At 27.1% G+C, this 22,390-nt stretch overlaps 2 protein-coding genes across 4 annotated transcripts in view; one reads left to right on the top strand and one right to left on the bottom strand.

The window, feature by feature from the left end:
* LOC107437065 (cellular tumor antigen p53) overlaps positions 1 to 3,577 on the bottom strand; it is a gene marked incomplete in the record, with an annotated part of 61,633 nt that extends 58,056 nt beyond the window's left edge. Inside the window, 1 exon segment of the mRNA XM_071186628.1 lies at positions 3,530 to 3,577.
* A 101-nt stretch (positions 3,578 to 3,678) lies between these two features.
* On the top strand, positions 3,679 to 22,390 carry LOC107437076 (nicotinamide mononucleotide adenylyltransferase). 3 transcript variants are annotated; one of them, XM_016048961.3, is made up of 9 exons: positions 3,883 to 4,220; positions 5,591 to 5,747; positions 9,955 to 10,106; positions 12,242 to 12,363; positions 13,680 to 13,781; positions 16,677 to 16,735; positions 19,540 to 19,632; positions 20,202 to 20,315; positions 21,871 to 22,390. In XM_016048961.3, the coding sequence occupies exons 1-8, from the start codon at positions 4,142 to 4,144 to the stop codon at positions 20,302 to 20,304; spliced, it is 867 nt and encodes a 288-aa protein (XP_015904447.1). In that variant the 5' UTR covers positions 3,883 to 4,141; the 3' UTR covers positions 20,305 to 20,315; positions 21,871 to 22,390. The 3 variants fall into 3 exon arrangements, with proteins under 3 accessions (XP_015904455.1, XP_015904447.1, XP_015904471.1); XM_016048985.4 differs by having other exon boundaries at positions 3,944 to 4,543; XM_016048969.4 differs by lacking the exon at positions 20,202 to 20,315 and having other exon boundaries at positions 3,679 to 4,220.

The raw sequence follows: 22,390 nt of genomic DNA, 5'->3' as shown, positions 1-22,390 counted from the left end.
AAAAAAAAGAAGGAAAAAAAACAGATTTTGTTATCAGCTCGGTTAATCGAGGTTCTACTGTATTTAGCTTTTTTCATTTGCCAGAGATGATTCGGGGTATTAAACTGATGATAAATGTTTTTTTTTACACAGAGGAAAAATTTGAATGATGTTGATGTATGATGTTTTGCTTCAGTTCCTTCCCAGAAAGCAATGCAACCTTACGGCAACCTTGTGTAGGAATGTTCTTCTTATAGTCACGAAAATGTTTGTACTAAAAACCTTTTTTCAATAATGCAAAAATACTGCAGTTTCAAACCTTTCATCCTAAAAGGATCAAAAATTATTTTTTAAAACTTTTTTTAAAAAGTATTGTCATTTAGGTAAAGGGGCCTCTAAAGGTCCATAATGACGTTTTAGCTGACGTCACACTAGCGATAGGATCAAATTGCATTGTCCATTAAAATTTCACGACAAGGTGGATTTTAGCTGAGCATACAACACTTTGCGAAAAGAAACCTTATAATTACCTAGATTTATGATTATTTTCACCTTGAGACTAGCTTTATTAATGGAATTTTACGCGCTTGAAAAGCCCTAAGATAACCTCGATTTAAGGTTTTTATATAGAAGGTTGTTTTCCAAGGTTTTGGATTAGGGTAATGAGAGTAGAATAGAGCAGATTATCACAGATCTCGTTTTAAGGTTAGAATAAGGTTTACACGTAAACCGTATTACAAACCTTTTCAGCTTTACATTAAAAGGTTTTTACTGGGTGAAAATAAACCTTATTTTGCTATCTGGGTTGTATTTATTAATAAAAAAAATATGTTGATTTTTTGCATTTTTTTTCTTGGCACAAATTAGTAAGGGAAGCGGTTCATAAAATTTTAAGATTCATTTTCCCTTTATTATGTAATCATTTTTAAAAGAAAAAAATAGATAATTTGATTTATTCGTAATCTTTATTACTACTGACCAAAATCCTTGAAATGAACTTTTTTCCAAAGACTAACTTAAAACTTTGCTTTGTAAACACATTTAAAATTTATAAACAATCTTCACCGTTAATTAAATCAAGCCAAAAGAAATTAAATTCTAAATGAATTGTTAAAATAATTTAGAATATTAGTTGCTTTTCAAAAAAATTATTGACTTTTTTAAACTTTTTAAATCAAGTATTTTAGGAATACAGTGTTTGAAAAACATATATAATCTTCTTTGACTAAACGAGCAGAATTCTTAAACCTTCCTATTACAATTTCGAGATCTAAGATTATTATTATTATTTTTTTAACCTTTTAAACGCGTAATATCAATCATTATTAAATAAAATTCCGGCAACAAAGTTATTTGCAGAAACATTTGCGCTTATTTATGCTGCAGGCTTGATGCACTTATATAAGCATTAAAAAATACTTCTTTTTTTCTTCTTCTAAAAACGGTAAGGTATTAAGAACGATAGGAATACTAAATGTATTAGTGCATCGAATTTTTTTCCCCTCAATAGATTGACAGAGCACCTCTCACGCGGAAGAAGAATAACAGTTAAAAAATATTTATTTTTGTCCAATATAATTTTGCGATGCTAATTTTATTTCAGCCCTTTAGAATTTATTTATAATTATTTTTTATCACAACATCATATAATTAATTCATACAATTGTTCGAACAATATCAATTTATTTTCAAGTTTAGTGATATGTATATCTTAGCTACCATAGTAAGGAGTAACCTAAAAAAAAAAAGATGCGTATTTAAAACTAAAATCTAATGACACCTGGAAACTTTATTTATTTATTTTTCTATTTTATTTATTTTTAGAGCAGATAGTCTGATATTTCTATAATATATGAATTTACTTTGAAAATCTATGGTCTGGGAAGAGTTAGCAAAACAGGGTAGTTTAAGAAAAACAAGATCCAGCACATTTCGCTAGATTTGTTAACGTAATTATGGAGCAAAAATAAACATTTTTCTATTGCTTTTTGTTAATTAATAGTTAAAACAGGTTTCTATAAAAATCTCTTGAATTATGGCCTGTTCTGATTTTAGGGAGGAAAAAAAAAAAAAAAAACAGAAAAAACGGGCTTTTTGGTTTTTCCAACTAACTGTCCAACTAATTTTTAAAAAAATACTCATGTTGTTTTACTTTTAGCTACTGTATGTTTCTCAGTGTTGAAATCCATTTCATTAATCTGATACTATATATATGAATGTTCAAAATAAAAATAAAAACTTTTTATTAATGATCGTAAAATGGGTATACTTTGTGAGAGACAGAGTAAATAAGTGTTACATATGTTTTCTGATTTTTTTTTTAAAACTTGTTTCAAAAATTAAAAGAATTATTAAAGAAGAATAAAAGAAATAAAATTAAAAAAAAAAAGGTAAAACTTGTGATCCCTTTATTACGATCACTGGTTACCCCTTGGTCAAATGTTTTTTCTTTCTGGATTGACTCCGTTAAACGCCACAACATTTCAAATCATGGGTTGCAAAAACTGTCTCCATTGATGTTTGTCGTCGGATTGGTTTTCATATCCTGCCTATGCACGTTTTTCAAGACGTCACAAAATACTTTTCATTTTCTAAATTCATATTTATATTGAAATCACCCTCAAGACAATAATTATAAGTTAATAATAAAAAGAATATAAAAATACTTTAAATTATTATTATGTAAATACATTAAAAATGCCTGTTAGTGAAAAGAAAAACAGCAGCGGCCACCATAGCAACGCATGCAATGACAACACATTGTTTATTATTGCTCTTGAACACGTTGAAAAGTGTGATGACGTCCAAATAAGCTGCGCTCGCCATCAAACCCAAACCAGCACCCATTTTGCCAATGGGTAAAAACTTTTTTTTAATTTTTTATTACTATTAATTATTTAAACCGGATAATCATAGTTTGAAAAAAAAATTATTTACCTTTAAAAATAAAGACATACCACTTTAAAAATATTTATTTTTGGAATCGAAGTTCTAATTCGAATGAAAATTTAAACAATTTTATTCACTTTAATTACATGAGGGTAAGAAAAAAGAGATCTAGTTTTTAATAACAAATATTCAATTGTTATTATTAATCTTTTCAATACCGTTTAGCATATGCCGAGTAATACAGTTAAATTATATTCTATAATAGATTCACATAAATGATTGATAAAAATATTTTTTTTCTATGGAAAAAAAAAAAAAAAACTCATATAAATATTTAATAAAGAAAAAGAAAATCGGTTCATAACAATTTTGTTTTTCTTGTAATGTGATTTCAGGATTTTATCAAATAAATCTTTAAATGCTACAATAAAATTTCTATAGATTTTAAACATTAAGATTATTAAGAAAGAAATTTTTAATCAGAACTATTCAAATTGTTTTGATAGGCATCTTACGTTACCCAAAACGTTAGTTTGAAATATTACTCTTATGTCGAATACTTTATTTAACGCTATATCAAACTCAATCTTACTAATAGCATATTTTAAATTCTTTGATTATTTATAAGGCATTTTTCGTTTTTTAAATGAATGAAACTTACTTATGAGACTAAAAATACAAACTCCAGCATGCCATATCAGCTTTATCCCTACGATAAAGAATGTTTCCCTTCCTCAGGGATTAAGTGTAAAAGTGACAAGCTGTTGCATCATTTTTATCATCTGCGCATGCTCAAAATAAAAGCGTCTTTTACTGCACGAGACGCTTTGCCGGTTGAATTTTGAAGAAACAAATCCAAACAAGTTGAAACTTGTTTTCGTGGTTATAGTTAATTTAGTTTTTTTTTCTAGAACTTTATCAAATTTTATTTAGATTCTTTCATATCACTCTCAAAAAATTTTAATAATGCGATAAATGAAATTTAAAAAAAATCTAGAAGTATTTATATCATTCCGCTCAAATTTTCAGCTTCGAAATTTAATAACTAAATAAAACTTGGTTTCTAATGACGGTTCGCTGTTCATTCGTTTGTTTTTGTTTTGATTTGCGAAGAAATGGTTTTCCGTCATGTTGATGAATTGTGTAAATAACATTTATCTTAAATGATTTTTATCTTAAAAGAAAACTGATATAAATTGTTCACTAAAGAAAGATTCAAATTTGCCTGTTGAAAGTTTATGATCCTTTTGCCTCTTAACAAATCCCGATTAAAATGAACTCAAAAACAAGAGTGATGTTGTTAAGCTGTGGTTCCTTCAACCCGATTACACATATGCATTTAAGGATTTTCGGTAACTTAATGTTTATAGTTCCATTTATTTAATAACTGTTTTTTACACATTGCCACGTAGTAGGTACCGAGATGGTAAAATATCTCCACATTACTACCTGCGCTAAAATAGCTGCCAAGTTTTAGCGGCTTACGAGCAGTGTCCTGTAATAAAATAAAATTAACATCCCAGGAAAGGACTAACTGAAAAAATTTTCGAATCGTGATCTGTGACAGAATAATCGCCAATTCTTCGTAATTTCCGGGTAACGCCTCGCTCGAAACTAAAGTAAAAACATAGCAGAAGTGGACCAACTTGAAGGATATAATTCTAAGCTACCCCAGGTAAACCCATGCCTGCTTTTCTAAAAAAAAATCGCAAGTGTAAAATCCATTTGCCGTCATGGCAATTGTAATTTGTGTGACAAATCACGGGGACATTTCATATTGTGATCTGCCAAACGAACTACAGTCGCCAAGGCACCATAATTTTTTTAAACCGGAAATTTTTTTTTCATTTTTAAGAAAGCCATGTTGAAGTTTGCCCAGGGGATGGCTGCGACTTTGCAGTTCAGTTTGGTCCCTTTCTGTGATGTTTTTTTTGGGTTTTTTTTTCCATATCATAATCTGTTGTGCCAACTACTCTTGCATTTTGTAGGGAGAAAAACTGTAATAATTTCCTTTTTTTTTCATTTTGTAAATCATTGTCAAGTTAAAAAAAAATAATAATAAATCGTGAAAACCTGTAGCAGTAACTACCGTTAAAAAAAAAGATCAAAGGCAAAATCATGTGAATCGAACTCTTCAAGAAAGGGTTATTAAATGCTTGTTTTCAATTCAAGATTCAGTTGCGGTAATAAATAATATCAAATTAAAAATATAGGATTTTAAACACTATGTGGAAATCAATAATAATAACTAAATAAAAAAGGATAGAACAAAAATTTCTCTAGAAAAGAAAACCACAATTTTTTACTTTTGGAATGAAAAATCTTTCTGCACTCAGTAACATTCTGCTACAATGTCGCCAGGTGCCCTGATTCTGCCGCGAGGAACACCACCAAAAGCCTACCTCTGCATGTTTTGTTTTTTTAATTTTGCAAATTTAAATCCACTTGGCAGTTGTAGTTGACACAGAACTATCCAATGGATTATAAACCTACAAAAGTTTTGAAAAAACATTTAGAAGTTTGTTGTAGGAGTAGTTATTTGTACATCATTTGTGTTGGGGTGTCTGTGATTTTTTATTTATTTTTTCTCTGTCCACTGCTCAGAAGTCACTAAATTTTGACAATTATTTAAGGTGCAGGTACCAGTAGGGAAATCTTCTTTTAACTAAGATTATAGTATTTTTTATGAAATATTGAATTTTTTCTTTCTTTTTGGATTTAGAGCTAGCAAGAGATTTCTTAAATAGTACTGGTCGTTTTCATGTTGTCGGAGGCATTATGTCACCTGTCAATGATGGTTACAAGAAAAAGGACCTCATATCAGCAACACACAGGTGTAAGATGGTTGACTTAGCTCTGCAGTCTAGTGATTGGATCAAGTACGTATTATTTTTCTCTTATTTCTACATTATTAATAAAGCTCAGATATATTTAATGACTATAAATAAATAATGTGCAGTATTTTTATTACTGAAAACGCTTACATTAAATTAGATTTGTTAGGCTTTATCAACCTTCATTTTTATCATAATAGTTTTTTCATCTGAATTCTTTGTTTACAATTGGCTCTTTTAGTGAAAACTCTAGAATTTTTAATAAATAGAGAAATAATGGTATTTTGTATCCGAACCAAAGCCTTGGTATTCGTTATTTATGAGAGGGAAACTTAAGTGACCTAAACATTATGTTTTACTAAAATTTTAATTCTCTGATTCTTTTGCAAATGGTCAAGTTTAGGAGAATTTTTCTCTTCTATGCTTTATTCCATGTTATATAATATAAGAAAACTTAGTTTTATAACGAGGCAATGATTCAACTCATTGTGACATGTTTAGCTAGAAGTACTGTTCTATATAAACTTTCACCCATAGCTACATGTTCTGTATTCTACTATAATATTGGATGAACCAAACCTGAAATCAACTTTAAATAATTTTATCGAGTATTTTACTGTGTTTGTAATGTTACTCAAGCATGTTACTTCTGCTTAAGTGCTGTACCACTGAAAGCAGACTTGATATCTAAACTGATATGCCAACAGTCCATGGCATACTTATGCAAGGATACACACTGACCAAGGAGAAAGTTTGCGGGTTACTTTATTGCACTGATCTGCTATAGTAACTAGAAACACTTGTTGACTTATCACATTTACGTAACATAATTAAACAATAATAATTAGTGTGATTGCATGTAACCGAGTAGACAGATGGAAAAATACAAACAACTAGTAGTTTAAGCAATTAAATCCAAATGACTACTCTATTTATATTGATACCCAACTAATTTGCATAAGATCAATGCCACTTTAGAGTATGTAAGTTTAAATTATTATGATTAATTTAAAGCTTAAGATATATAGATTCTATGACATGGATAGACTATTTATGACCCAAAGGCCAAAATTTATGACTTAAACTTGGAACAATTTCAAATATTAATAAAATATATAAAAGAAAAACTAATGAAAAAAACTATAAAAATTTAACTATATTAGTTAATTTTTTTTTACTGGTCAATCTGCTTTTTTATTTACTTTCACTTATTGTCCTAGTGCAATTCTTAACTTGATTATAACCATTCCTTTTTCCAAGTACTATTTATGTTATGAGTTTAGTACTTGGAAGAAAATAGAATTTCCTATGAATTTTACGCATTATTATCAGGGTTCCCAAGGTACTTGAAAAACCTTGAAAGTCCTTGAATTTGGTTGAAAAAAATCAGGGCCCCAGAAAGTCCTTGAATTCTGCCATAGGGTACTTGAAAAGTACTTAATTTTTTAGAAATTAAAATACTAATTTTTCTCGCAAAAAAGTAATGAAAAAAAATATATAAATTCAAAGGAAAATTATAGAAATTCTAATTATGCAATTTTTAATGCTTGAAGTGAAAAGGGGTTAAAGAAGATGCAAAACTTTTCTCTCCTGCATTTTTCAGACCAGATTGTTGTTCATATCTCAGATGTTTTGAAAGCTGAAATTTCTAGCAAATTTTAGGTTTTTTAGTCATGGTTTTGCAAATGATATATAGGGTTTAATTGATTTATAAACATGTTTAATGTGTTGACTTCATTATTACGACAGGTTAAAATTGTTGTCCTATTTGTTCTTTTAATTTATGTAAGAAGGATAATTAATTTTGTATCATTTACAATCAAATTTTTACATTCAGTTTTTACTGCTAATAAATAAAGTTTAGTCCTACAGGTTTCATTGATTATGAATAATAATCGTGATTCACATTAAACTGATTCTTGATTTATGGATCAGAAATTCACATAAAATGTTCTACGAATTGTGGTTTAGTGATCAATGAATCACATATTGAATATTACTTTAAAGTGATTTGCAAATTACTCATCAGGATTTGTATTAAGGTATTTTATAAATCATATCATGATTCACATTAAAGTTATTTATCAATTATGCCTCACGATTCTTATTCTAGTAGTTACAAATCACGCATTGCGATTCACAAAAGAGAGATTTAAGAATTACCACCCACAATTCTCATCAAAATGATTTTAGAATCACACATATCTGTCCTATATTAAGCACCTTTCGAAACACAAATTGCAATTTGTGAAAATTAGGCATATTCACAAAATTTTAATTTTATGGATATATTTTAAAGAAAATAAAGCTTGGTAAGTCTTAGTTATCTGTAAAATATTGTTCTACTATAGATTTTATTATGCTCAAAATACATTACTGATATTCTTAAGTAAGAACATAGAAAATTTGATATTAAAATTGAAACAGATATGTTAAATAGATATATTTTGATAATTTATCTAATTATATACATTTCCTGTATCCTAAAATTTGATCTAATATATTAAAAAAAGTATTTATATTTTAAAAACTGTGCAATTACACAAACTTTATCAATTATTTACTCTGCTTCTTTAATGTAATATGCATTACTCATTCATTTAGTTTCATTAATTCTAATTCATTTGTCATGATAAAGTTTCACTGATGCTAGTTTTAAATGTTGGCTAGTATCCTGTGTCAATTGGAGTTTTTTTTTGTTGGTCAATTGGAATTTTTTATAGTAATTTGAAACAGCAATGTAACTGTCAACCATTCGTATTATTAGCTGATAAATTTAATAAATAATTTTTTGTTGTTGTCAAATAAGCATTATGATTTAAAAATATACAATTTCTGCTTCTACGTAATTGTAAAATCTTGTTGACATGTACTTTAGCGTATAACAATAATATCGAATAGGTCCTTGAAAATTATGATTTTAGGTCCTTGAAAGTCATTGAAAAGTCCTTGAATTTTTTTTGAAAGATTGAGTGGGAACCCTGAATGTACATTACACTTTATATTAGGTCTAAAATACTCATAATATTTTTACAATTACTGTTTTATCTTATTTAGGTTGGCCCTCTAGATAGCATTTTTTTGTTTTTGCGGCCCGTTATCAGAAAATAGTTGTATATCCCTGTTCTATTTTATGATGTTGTATAAAGATACATTATGTTGCATTTAGCAATTGAAACTAGAAATGAAAAGCAATCCTTGTACCAAAAATAGTTTAATATATTTTTTTTTTTTTTGCGTGTGTGCTGTAAAATGCCCTAAAGACCAAACTAAATAAAGTGGACAACTTCCAAAGTGTGAAATCTTACAGTAATAGTTCAAAAATTTGAGTAAAGATTGCGCTGGTTGATTGTGCAATGCCCGGTGATCTGGAGAGCATCCTAACTGCCATCGGCAATAATGGTCTCGTCATTCTGCTCATGTACAATAAAATAAATAATAATAACAATAAAAATAACAAATAATTTTCTGATAAAAATAACAATAATATTAAGATGGCACAGGGAATAGAGCGTTTGCCTTCCAATGAGGTGAACCTGGCGATGGCTGTTCAATACGAATTCCGCATCCGGCTTGCACTGACCACAATGATAATGTGAAATATCCTTAGTGGTAGGCGGATCATGGGTTAGAATCCCCTTGCCATCAGGTTAACCATGGGAGGTTCTCTTGGTCTTCCTCTCCATGTAGCGCAAATACGGGTTAGTTCCATCAAAAAGTCCTCCATGAAGGCAAATTTATCCCAATACTTGATCTAGGAGCTCCATTGTCTTCTGGGTTGGGTTCAAAATTACAAGGCTACATAGTTGAATATTAGTAGTCGTAAACCCAGAAATTGGATTGGCTGTTCATAGACGGTTATAAAATAAAATATAAAATAATGTAAAAAAGATGTTTAAAAACTAAATGTGAAGGAGTTATGTTAATATGTAAGGTGTTGTTGGCTATGAATCCTGAAAGAGGGAAACGGAGAACACCCTAAGTTCCAGATGCGAGTATTTTTAATTTCTCCTGAAGAAAAAAAAAATTTTGGACTTAGATCATTTTTCATTACTAGTTCTCAATTTAGCTCGCCGGTGATAAACCACATGAACACCCAAAAAGTGTGTAAGCAATCAATTCACAGATCAAAGTACCTGATGTTGTCGATGGACAACCTTCATTCTGTTGTAATATTAATGTTAATGTGAATTTCTATTATATATGATTTATTGAAGTATGATGCAGACGTGATTGTTGTTTTCATTGATAGGCTAGATTCGTGGGAGAGTGCTCAAGATGATTGGACACCTACAGCAAGAGTAATGGAACACCATCAGACCATTTTAAACAAAATCACCAACTCTAATAATACATCAGAATCTGTTGCGAAAAGACAAAAGCTAGATGTCAATAACTTAAATTGTGAGTACTTATTTTTAAAAAACCATTTACTATTTGTTATATTGCATAAATCTAGATATGTTGCTTTTTTATGTTGCCCAAAAGAAATAACATTCAAAATATTTTTTAATTTTAAAAGTTTTAGGAAATCATACCCAATGGTCTAATTGGAGATTATAATTTTTAGGTACAAAGATTTTTTATATACTACACAGTTAAATGTTTCTTAAAAATAATTATAGGAATTAAAAACTTTTGCATTCAAAGGTATTACTCTTTATTGTTGGCATATGAGTAAAGTAACAATAAAATTAAGTCTTATTGTGTATTGAATAGTATATTAATGAGTTGGAACTATTTTGCCTGTCCATTACTTTTTTTGTTAATTGGCACTGACTTTCAGGCTTATTGTGCTTTCTCTTATCCCCTGATAAGCATTGTATGGCGAGGGGTTGTGGTATATTGTTATTTTCTAATATTATTAAAATTCAAATATATCTTTGTTTATTTTCTTGTTATATGTTACGGACGGGGAGTGTCGATGAAGCTTCAAAGCAGTCTAGGGTTGCATTNTTATTTTCTTGTTATATTTCATCAAACCCATGACTATCATTTTTTATTTTGTTTTCAGATTGTAATTATTGAAATATTTTTTTAGAATGATAGGTTTATATGTTTACTTTATATAATAAATATATCAGAGTTTAAATGACTTTTTTTGAAATTATTTATATTGAATACCTCATAAATGCTCTCATAATATTTCTGTAATATCTTTTAAATTAAAGAGTTGGGTATTACCAAATTCAACAGAGATCTCCCAGATATAGTGAAATATTTTTTAGAAATTCAGAGGTCGCAAATGTGTGATGATCCTCAGATATTTTGGATACTGTAACATTCTCATCATGTCCTTGAGATATCGGACAAATGTAGATTATAAATCACAGATATGCAAGGAATATCCAGTACTTAACATTTATACCAGTGGTTACAAACTGGCGGCCTGCAAACTAAAATATATTGTTGTTTTTTGTGGGCAATTTTCAGAAAAAATCTATATGGGTTTAAAATACTTTTCATTCGTTTAAAGTTTCACTAATTTCTTTGTTTCTGAGAAATTTAACATAACAACGGTGCAAAAAATTTATTTCTCCCGTTTTGCATCCACGAAAATATTTATTCAAATACAAAAATAATCGTGTATGTTGCTCTCTTCTATTTTTTTTTGTATTTTGTGAATATAATTTAGCATGTGCGTATCAGAAATTTTCTCGAAGAAATTCTCCCATTTAACTTTTTGAAACCACTCATTTTGTACAAAATTATTTTCATTTGTAAATTTTAAAATGCATAAAAGAAGAAGAGGAAAAAAAAAGAGCAGAATGGCATGAGCGGAAGAGAAAAAAGAAATTAATTTCAGATGCTCGACAATTTTTGTTGTTGTTGCTATAATTCCTAAAAAGTCGAAAGAAATGGTTATTTATCACAGAGTTAAATTTAAAAGAAAAAAAAATCTTGTTACTAAGTTTCTGAGTGAGAGAAGATTCAAAATGATACGTAACAAGCATTATTTGTTATACTTATTATTTTGCTTTTTAATATTAAAAAGATTTTTTCTAAAAATCTGACAGTAATATTTAATTCAAACATAAGAGTCATAAACAAACATAAGAGTCCTATATAAAATTTTGATAAAGTCGCGGCCCGCCATTTAACTGGTGTTTTTCATAGCGGCCCCCGGCCTCATGTAAGTTGGAAAGTCCTGATTTATATCCAAGAAACATCCGCCAGACATCAATTTGTATATAATATTTGGATATCTCGAGAGCATTCATTGAAGAGATATCTTAGTCCTTTTGAAGAGATATATTAGTCCTTGAAGCAAAAACAAATTTAATGGTCTAATATGAAGAATATATTTTTTCCTTTCCGGAACAGCAAACTTCGATTGAAAATTATAATAATGTAGGACATTAGTTAGTGCAACTATAGACAGTATATTCTAAAAAAGAAAATATCTGAAATTCAACTAGTTTCTACATGAGACTTCTGACAAGTGGAAGAGAAAACTATTTTAAAAATTAATTTTTGAAATTAAAAATTGCTTAAAATTTTTATTTATTTATTTATAATTGCTTTTTGGTAACTTGCAGCTATTAATAACAATGATTTTAATAACACCTGGGACTTAAGCCAACCTGTACGTATAATGTTGCTGTGTGGTGGCGATATGCTTGAATCATTTGCTGTACCAGATTTGTGGGAACAATCAGATGTAAGTTCATTTCTTAAAATATTTTTATTGCTATATACTGTTTTATTGTATTTAAATAAAAGTTTTGAGTCGGCTTTACATTTTTTAATGCTATAATTTTAGATGAAAAATTCAGTAAAATTAAATAACTTTTTATTTATTTCAATTGAATAAATAAGTTTTTATTTTAATAAAATAATTAGTTTAATAAAATAATTAGTTTTTGCTCTAATGTCAGTGATTCTGCTGGAGTTGAGAAATTACAAATCATTGGGATTTATATACTTCTGCAACCTTTTTTTTACTAAAAGTGGATTGCTATTTGAAATATGAGTTCTCATCCTCTATACCCATCTATTACTATTCCAGGGTGCTTGTCATTTTTTAAAAGTGCTTATTTTTTATTTACATTTTTTAAAAACCCTTAAAGGTGCTTTTTTTTATTCTGGATTTGTAAAAAGTGCTTAATTTTTTATCTTTTAATAAGAGAATTTTTTTCTTTGCCGTGCTGATTGTCGTTCTAAAATACAAAGAAATGCATGATTTTCACAATTATCTCTGCAATATTTATCAGACACTAGTTATTGTTATCATGATTATATGAAGTTTGTGTTAGTGTTTTTGAATTGTATTGATTTTATGTTTATAAATTATGAACTTTAAACAATAGAAAAAATTATGAATTTTTTATTATTTTTTGGAAAAGTGATTAAAAATATTTTTTGAGTGCTTAAAAAATATTTGCAAGGTGCTTATTTTTTGTTGAAAAATCTGGCTATGCACCCTGCTATGTTAATCTGCCTGCATGCTATTCCTCCTTACTTGAAAATTACGCATCTTCTTCATTGCGTCATAATTTATTTTTCGTGTCCTTAAGGATTTTTGATGCATTATAGCCTGTAAATGGAATCGCTGAGTGTGCAAAATTATTTTTTTTTAGATAGCTTGAAATTGATTCTTTCTTTATCAAAAATAATTTCTCTGTTTTGCATGCATTAATTGAATGTAAGACAATAGAAAAATATGCAATCTATATAATATATATAGTTTCAAAGAGGCAAAGTTCAAAAGGCAAAATATGTTATAGCACAATTGGGATGTTGCCTTGGTAAAAACTGCAGTACATTTTATCTTAGATTTATAGAGATATATTTTTAATTTGTAATATTCTCTCTTTTCATTTTTTATAAAATAAATAATCTGAGATCAAAAGACATCATTCAGAGCAATGAGAAAAGCAGATTTTACGAATGCCCTGATCAACTGTTATGTTATGAAAAACATATTAAATATTGCATATGAAGTTTTTTAAAAATCAATTTTTTTTGTTTTTACAGATTGAGAAAATTGTAGGAAAACATGGTCTTGTTGTGATAACTAGGAGCGGTTCTAACCCTGAACGCTTCATATATGAATCTGATACATTAACCACTTTTCGAGTTAGTAAGTTTGTCATACTTTAATATTAAAATATCTAAATATGTAATCATAATAGATGTTTTAATTTATGCAATTGTCAAGTAATGTGTATCATAATCTAGTTGTATTTTAAAATTTATATATATTAAATATTTAGTCAAATATTTATGTCCTTTAGAGAGTTTATCTAAAAAATTATTGAATATATATGTTTGTAATATATATGATCTGAAGAAAATTGTCATAGTTAAGCTTTATTTTAAATCTGTAAGAAATATACCTTTAATTTAGGATTCCAATGGTACTTAAAAAAGCCTTGAATCTTATTGGAAAATATCAGGGCCCTGATAAGTCCTTGAATTAATGCCCATGAACATTTTTTGATTTTCAAATTAATAATATCCTTTTTATATAAAAGATGGGGAAAAAAGGTTCAAGCAAAATTATGAAAATTTTGATCACTCCTCCCTCTTCCCTTTCTTTTTGTCGTTTTCCTTACTGAAGAATAGTTCAAAGTCAGATAAGTAAGGTGGTAGCCTAGGAGTCTGATATAAATTTAGAAAAAGACCCGTATCCTTCAAAATACAAACAAGGTGTGAAGAAACCAATAATGAAAAGAAAATATAAAACTAAGTTATGTCTAGTATTATCCACTTTTAACCACATGTAGCCTGCACTTCTTTTTAAACATGTATGGTCTCGATTTGAAGAGAAAGAAATTCATCTCTTCATTCAATCACATAATTTTTGAGAAACTTTTATGCATAAATTCTTAACTGTGAAAGGAAAATACATAATTTTCCTCTCCTATGTTTTTCTCGCCAGATTATCGTTCACCTTCATGTTTAGAAAGTTGGAATCTCTAGTAAACAATTTTAGCTTTTGTACTTAGTTTTAGTTTCCGCTCAACATGTAGTCTATCTTCAAATTTTAAATATAACCAATGCATTAACTTCATTAATGGCAGATTTATATTGTTATCATTAATACTTAACTATTTGATCTTTTCATTTTCAATAATGATCAATAATTTTTTATTCAGATTTGTACAATTTTTATTACAAATACGTGATTTAGTTCTTCAGATTCCTTGAATTATGAATTAAACATTCATATGAAAGTGATTAGTATAATAGTGATGTATGGATCATCTTATTAATGTGATTTGTAATAAATAATGTGATATGTTACTTGTAAGAATAATTTAATGATTTTATTGAATATTGTTTTTTAATGTAATTATATTTCAGAAATTAAGTATGAGTGTATATTTAACATATATATTTTTATTTATTACGTAAAATATTACATGGTTCCATAATTAAGTAAAACTTTGAAATGTATAGGTATTAGTTTTATAGAAAGAAATGATGTATTTTTTTCTTTTACAATTAATTTCATTTATATTTTTTAACTAAAAAATTAACAAAAATTGTTCTAGATAGATCACTGCTTATATCTTTTTCTTATGTATCATTTGTTAATAAGTGAATTTTTAACCTATGTCTCCATTTATATTCACCTTTTGTATATTTTCCAAATAAAATATTTTAATTAAAGTCTTATAATGAATTAACAGAAATTATTGTAAGAACTTCCTATTTTAAAACAATATTTGCCGACTAGTGTTTCTCAAAAGGAGCCATGTTTCCTTGTGCACTAAATTATATTCTCTTGTGTTCTTGAGATAAAATTAGATGAACAAACTTTTAAATAAATGCTTTTATAAAAATATTTGTTTTCTCTTTTAAAAAAAAAAGAATTTTTGATTAAGAAATAAGAAATGTTTTTAAAACTTCTTAGCTTGATTTAAAATATTGTTTGTTAATTGAGAACATCATTTTATAGCTGCTAGCATTAGTAACTGACAGGATAACTTGAAGACAAGTCTTTTAGTCTTAGATCTCGTTATAGTTTTAAAGTTATTTTGAAGATTAAAAATAACTATTGTACTTATTCCCTATACAAAATAAGGATTTATAAGGAGGAGAATAAATTTTATTTCTATTTAATTTAATAAGGATTGGTTTTGAAGTTATATTTCTTTTTAGTTTAATGAGGATTTCATCTAGATTTTTTATTTAGTTTAATAATTATTCTGTTTAGATAATATTTATATTTAGTTTAATAAGGATTCTATATTGATTAAATTTCTTTTTAGTTTGATAATGATTCCATTTTGTTTAATGCGGATCAATGATTAAATCCTAAATATGCCCAGTTTTAAGTCATGTTAGATATTTCTATCAGACTCAGGGTGTGCTGTCAACATAACTTAAAACTGATTTTTTGTTACTTCAGCTTTAGATATATTGTTTAGTTTGATTTTTGAGATTCTATTTCGATTGAATTTCTTTTTAGTTTGATAATGATTCCATTTTGTTTAATGCGGATCAAAGATTAAATCCTAAATATGCTCCGTTTTAAGTCATGTTAGATATTTCTATCAGACTCAGGGTGTGCTGTCAACATAACTTAAAACTGATTTTTTGTTACTTCAGCTTTAGATATATTGTTTAGTTTGATTTTTGAGACGCAAGTGATTATTTTTTTATTAATTGATTGATGATTTATGAATAGTTAATTGATTGATGACTTAAAATTGATTTTTTTAAAACCAATTTTGATATTTAAAATTTTTTTATTTTAGAATTAAAAATAGGAAGAAAAATTTTCTTTTTATACTTTTATAGTGCAAAAATTTTTAATTAAATATTTAAACTTTTATACTTAAAATTAAGTATTTAATAATTTTGAAAATTTTAAATTTTTCTGGTTTGGGAAAAAAATGATCTTATCTTTTAGAAAAAAAGTTTAAAAAGATGTTTTGTTTTAATCTTAAGTTGATCATATATTATTTTACCTCTTTACTTTGTTTCACGTCTTGATGTTAAGATATAATTTTCTATTTTTAGAATAACATACACATAGTTACTGAATGGATTCCTAATGAAATAAGTTCCACACATATCAGGTAAATATTTATTTTTCCAATTAAATATAGCTTCAAATGTTTTTCATGTTAACAATTATAATTTATAAGTTTTATTCACTCATCTATTATTCTTCATTTTATCATATTTGACTTCCACAGTGGACAAATCCCATGATTTGTCCACTGTGGAAGTCAAGAAGTCACTAGGAGAAATAGTTTTCTCCTAGCCCTAGTGGAGGAAATAGAAGACTACTAAATTAACAAATGATATACTAAATGTATAGCTACCATATTGGTTTTACAATAACAAATAGCATAATAATTTTTCTAATCGAACACTGTTTAAGAATCAATACTAAAAGTCTTAAGAAATATGTTATGTAAATTTTAAAATTTTGTATAAAACTAGGATTAAAATTTTAAAAAAAGAATTTTTTCATAACTTTTTTTTATATTAAATTTATATTATACTTAAAACACTTACTTCTAAGCAACTGTATTGTTTATTTTTAGTTTCTTCCACTTCGCCTAGTTTCATCTGTTTTTTTTCCTTCCATTCTTCTGGAAGATATAGGTTTCTTCCAGGTCAAATGTTAATACAGTCAAACCCCGCTATAGTGAACACTCAGATGTAGTGAACTTTTTTAGCGGTCCCGTCCGTATTCCTATTTAAATAATGTTATTTTTAACGCTTATAGTGAACAGCTTAGAACTTGGTTATAGTGGACTCAAATTTCATTTCTTTAAATATCTTTTTCAGTCCTCCATCTTTAAACTTGTAAGTGTTGGGACTGAAAATGAATGCATTCCTATAAAATGTGTCATATTACTCTCCTTTATGCTTATCACTTTTAACTATCCTGTAATAAATGTCAAACAGATCATTTATCTTATACTCCCCCCTCCCTGACAAACCTCGCTTTATCTCTTTTCCCCAAGCTTGCTCTACAACTAGTTAACTTGGCCACCTGCTGAATTTTTGGAATTTTCTTATCTGTTCAAACCATATTCTTTACAAATCACCCCTTGACAATCAAGAAGGGGAACAATTTAACTCATTCTACAGCTGCTCTCTTCATATTCTTACATAATCTATTTGAGACAAGATTTTTATTTCAAAAGCAGTGAAAATGGCAAATTCTCTAAAGAGAAAAGCGTTTTCGATAGAGGACAAAGTTAAAATTGTAAAGCGTATTGATGATGGAACCAATCAATCGACACTGTGTAAGGAATTTTCCTTTGTCAAAATCTAGAGTTTCAAACATTTGGAAAAATCAAAGTGCAATTCTTGCGGCATACGACAAAAACATGGTTTCATCGAAAAAACTGCAGCTGAAAGAGAAAACGTAGAAGATGCTTTGTCAAGATAGCTCGAAATCTTGTTCAAAATGTAAAAATCTTGCATTCTTTGCACATTGTAGATAAGAAAATTGATGAACTCAATTTAAAATAAAATTATGTTCAATCAAAAATCACAAATTTTTTTCATAAAAAGTGAAAATAAAACTAATATTTAGCGACGTAATTACTTTTTCCATCAATTTTTGCTTTATTATCTGTTAATTAGTTAATAATTTTTTAAATAACTTATTTAAATTGCAAAACCAATTTTCAATCATTCAACTGTCTTATGCAAAAAATATTCTTCAGGATATAGTGAACCATCGGTTATAGTGGACACATTACTGAGTCCGCAGACGGTTCGCTATAGCGGGGTTCGACTGTAACAGAAAATACTATAGAATTTATGGAAATTTTTTTATCTGACGATATACAGTTTTATCATAGATTTTACTTTTATTCTTACCTTTGTAAATGTGTTTGGCATGATTGCATTTTGAGTGTATTTAATATAGTTTAATTACTATGAAACTTATTTTTCTTCATACTGTTCTAATTTTCAATTTATTAGAATTTCTTAAGTATATCTATGAAATTAATTGAGCTGCATGTGTTTTCTCTCTCTCTCTCTTTTTTTTTTTGAAATTTTTTGCTTGAAAAAAAAATCTTATGATTTAAGACACTACGTAAAATGTCAAATATTTGAACAGCTTACTTAATTATTAAAATATACTTATATGGAAAAATATTTTATTTAGATATTCCTTTAGATAGATACTTTTTTTTTTGTGTCTGAAATTTGAGCAAATCAAAATTGAAAACTTTTTACTGCTCTTTTACTTGAAATTAAATACAGTTAACTGAGTTCAGAATCAGAATTTATTTTCTATATACACATATATAGTTATTGTTTGAAACAAGAAGTGAGAAAAAATAGCAAAAAATGCACTTGCAGTTGCAATAACTTTTGAAATTTTATTACAAATTTTAATTTATTAAAAAAAAGAAATCTCTACTCAGTGGTAAGTTCACAAATGAAAATTATCCTTTTAGCATGTTCAGCTTCAACTCCTTAAATGCAAATTTTTCGGGATGCAGACTGTCTCAAGTGGTATTTTTAACAGTTAATAATTCTTATACTAATTCTCAAATGTAATATCTTTTATTCTATTACACACTCTGGGCATTTCTTTGCATGCCTTCACACTTGAAAGCTTTTAATTATAGTCCTTGCGCAGCAGAACGTAATGTAATTTCAAGTTGAACACTCAAAACAATTCTTAATTTAAAGAGAGAATAATATTCTGAAATGCATGCATAAGGAGAAAATGATTTTTGAATGTTCAAAATTTTTTTATTCTATATTTTCTCAAAAATGGTCTTACATTATTTTATTTCGTAGCTTTTTGTTTCGACAGATAATCAAGAGTTTATTTTCTGTATTTTCAAATGTTAAGATAAACTTATATCCTATTTTAAAATTTATCCTGCTTCTTTTTCAGACGAGCTCTTCGAAGGGGATGTAGTGTAAAATACTTAATACCAGACTCTGTTCTCAAATACATTAAAGAGCATGAATTATTTTCTTCTATTAAGTAAGTAGAAACTTTTTATAATGTATGTTTTTACAAATAGTACATAATGCAAATTGTATATAATACATTTTTACGAATAATTTTTAGCAAACATTTTTATTACTAGTAATTTTTTGCAAACTTTAGATCTTTCAAAATAAGTAGGAGATTTTAATTTAAAGACAAGAAAATGTAAAGGTTTTTATTTTTAAAACAATGCATTGCTATCATTTGATTTTACAAAATTGCATTAATGATTACAAAACAAAATGGCATAAAGGAGTAGTATGTTTTTGGATTGCAATGATTTTGTTCTCAAGTTTAATTTTAAAAAGCATCTGATTTAATAAACCAGTGATTTTTTTGTGGGGGTCGCTGTATTTGAATTTCTTTATGTATAAATAACAACTTTTAAAAGATAACAGTAGAAGATGTTATAAAAGAAGTTTTTATATGCAAATTCATTAAAATAATTGGATCTTAAAGTATAAAGAGTGTTATGTAATAAATTTTTTTCCTGTTTTTAATTTAATTCTCAAATATAATGCATATATTTTTCTTTCTTTTCACTCTTTTCATGGATTCTGTAGTAAGTATCATGTTTCTTTTCATGTGAATGATTCAAATTATGAGTACATAAAAGGTTTATGTGATGATATGATTCTGGAACCTGAACAGGAAACTGCTGTTTGAAATACTAAAATGTATAATTAATCGTGAAACAAAATAAGTTTCCTAATTATATATATACAATCATAATGTGTAGTTTACATGACTTGAAAAATTGTTTACATAATTTTATATTTTATAATGAAAAACAATTTATATAATTTACATAATATCATACATATTTTACTTGAAATGCTTACTTTATTTATATTAGTTTTGCGGTGCATACTTGGTACATATTAATCTTTAATACTTTCCAAGCATTGTTTTGTTTACTTGTATAATTTAGGTAATGTAAAGTATTTTAATTAGTTAATGTAACACTTATATTTTGATTAGAAGATTTAAAGAATTAATTTTATATAAGTTTTTAATTTTTTGTGGCAAATCCTATTTTGTTACACCAAATTATGTCATATTTTCTAGATGAGTGTAACATAAATAGCTTTAAAATTTCTTAATTTGATTGTATTAATGTACGGCATGAAAGCTTAATTATTCAAAAGGCTTTTAAAAATATTGTAAAAATGCAGGAAAAATAAATTAATGATTTTCTGCTGATAAACTGATAGAGATTTTAATTTTAAATATTAAAGAATATATATTTTTGTTTGTTTAGATAGATAATTTTTTAAGGTATGCAAATATGTTTATAAAGATAGGTATTGTAATATTGTTTAGAAATTGTGAGCATTCTGTATTATAATTATTCATATGTTGAATTATTGTTTTAAGGGCATTCTTTCTATGAATATTTCATTAATATAATTTGATGTTAATGTACAAGTACTTTCGGAAATAAGTGTAAGCTAACTTAATAAAGCTCTCCTGATTAAATTATTAGGCCTTTATCTTTCTGATTGCTTTACCTCTCTTTATTTTCATGGTAAAAAAACCGAATATGTCAAAAATGATATGCTGATTCATAAATAATTTGTTTTTGTGTATGATTTCATTGCTTATTTAATAATTGACCGTAATTTGCACATATGAGGTCAACTCTTCAAACCAATGAAAAGGCTGTCGACTAATATGCTTTTTACAATAAATTCAAGTTGTTGACAATTAAAAACTAAAGCTTTCAGAATTTTTGGTAATTTTAACAAAATTTAAAAAGCTTTACAACATGGGAGCTTGAACAAAGTGATTTTTCATATAAGCTTTAGAATAATTTACAAATAGTGATATGGAAAATAACTTTAATCAAATTTATGAAACAACAAAAAATACATCGAAACATAAACTTGGACTACCACTGGAAGAAATCTTCCTAAAAAGCATGGAAAGTTGGCAGGCCTGCATTGAGATTCGAAATGAATGAGATTGAAGGAAAATTCGATCGTTAGAACAAAAGTACTCAGTTCAATAATTTAGTTTTTCTTTCTTTTTTCACTGTTCTCTATAATATAATTCCAAAATAAATACTTGCAAAAATCGTAGTTACAAAATTTTGATTAATGAGTGCAAATCTAATGTTTATAAGGTAATTATATTCATCAAACTTATTTAAGAATTCTCTGCACTATCTTTTGTAATATTTTTCTTGTGAAGTTATATTAATTTTGCATTATTTTACTTTTTTTTTTTTAGAACATGATAGCAACTCCTGCTTAATAGATATCCTGAAAACTACATATTGCTGTTCTAAATGTTCCTACATTGTTGAAGATGGCCATATAACTGTGCAATTCTAATTATGTATCATTGTTTTAAAATATTTATATTTATAACGTTGTGTATAAATGTTTTTAATTGGATTTGAAAAAAAATATTAATTTAAATACTGTTTTGTTTTGATTTTAAGAAATGGTGCTGTCTGATCAACTTCAAACTAAAACAGTTGTTAGTTTTAGCATTTTATAGGAATGATTTTTATTCCATTTAGATTTTTATGAGCAAAATTAGCAAGGACTTGCATCTGACATTTTTGTTATGACAATAATTTGCTTTTATTTGTTGATTTTATTTAAAATATATCATTTTAATTACTGTGATATGATGTTAATTCTGTAATGGCAGATTTTTTTGTTAGTGTAATTGCTATTTATTTATCTACTTTGCTGCTTTAAGTGTGTATTGTTGACATGAATAAAAATGAATCTATTTGAAA

This window comes from Parasteatoda tepidariorum, chromosome 10, assembly GCF_043381705.1.
Source record: "Parasteatoda tepidariorum isolate YZ-2023 chromosome 10, CAS_Ptep_4.0, whole genome shotgun sequence".
In the NCBI taxonomy this organism is placed as follows: domain Eukaryota; kingdom Metazoa; phylum Arthropoda; class Arachnida; order Araneae; family Theridiidae; genus Parasteatoda; species Parasteatoda tepidariorum.
This window is presented reverse-complemented; position numbering and strand designations above follow the sequence as displayed.

What these genes read in the sequence shown, in the direction of transcription:
- LOC107437076 (XM_016048961.3), top strand. Translation starts at nt 4,142, where the DNA reads ATGAACTCAAAAACAAGAGTGATGTTGTTAAGCTGTGGTTCCTTCAAC. An exon ending in CAGTCTAGTGATTGGATCAA is followed by an intron (nt 5,748 to 9,954) that starts GTACGTATTATT and finishes TTTCATTGATAG; the next exon opens with GCTAGATTCGTGGGAGAGTG. An exon ending in AGATGTCAATAACTTAAATT is followed by an intron (nt 10,107 to 12,241) that starts GTGAGTACTTAT and finishes GGTAACTTGCAG; the next exon opens with CTATTAATAACAATGATTTT.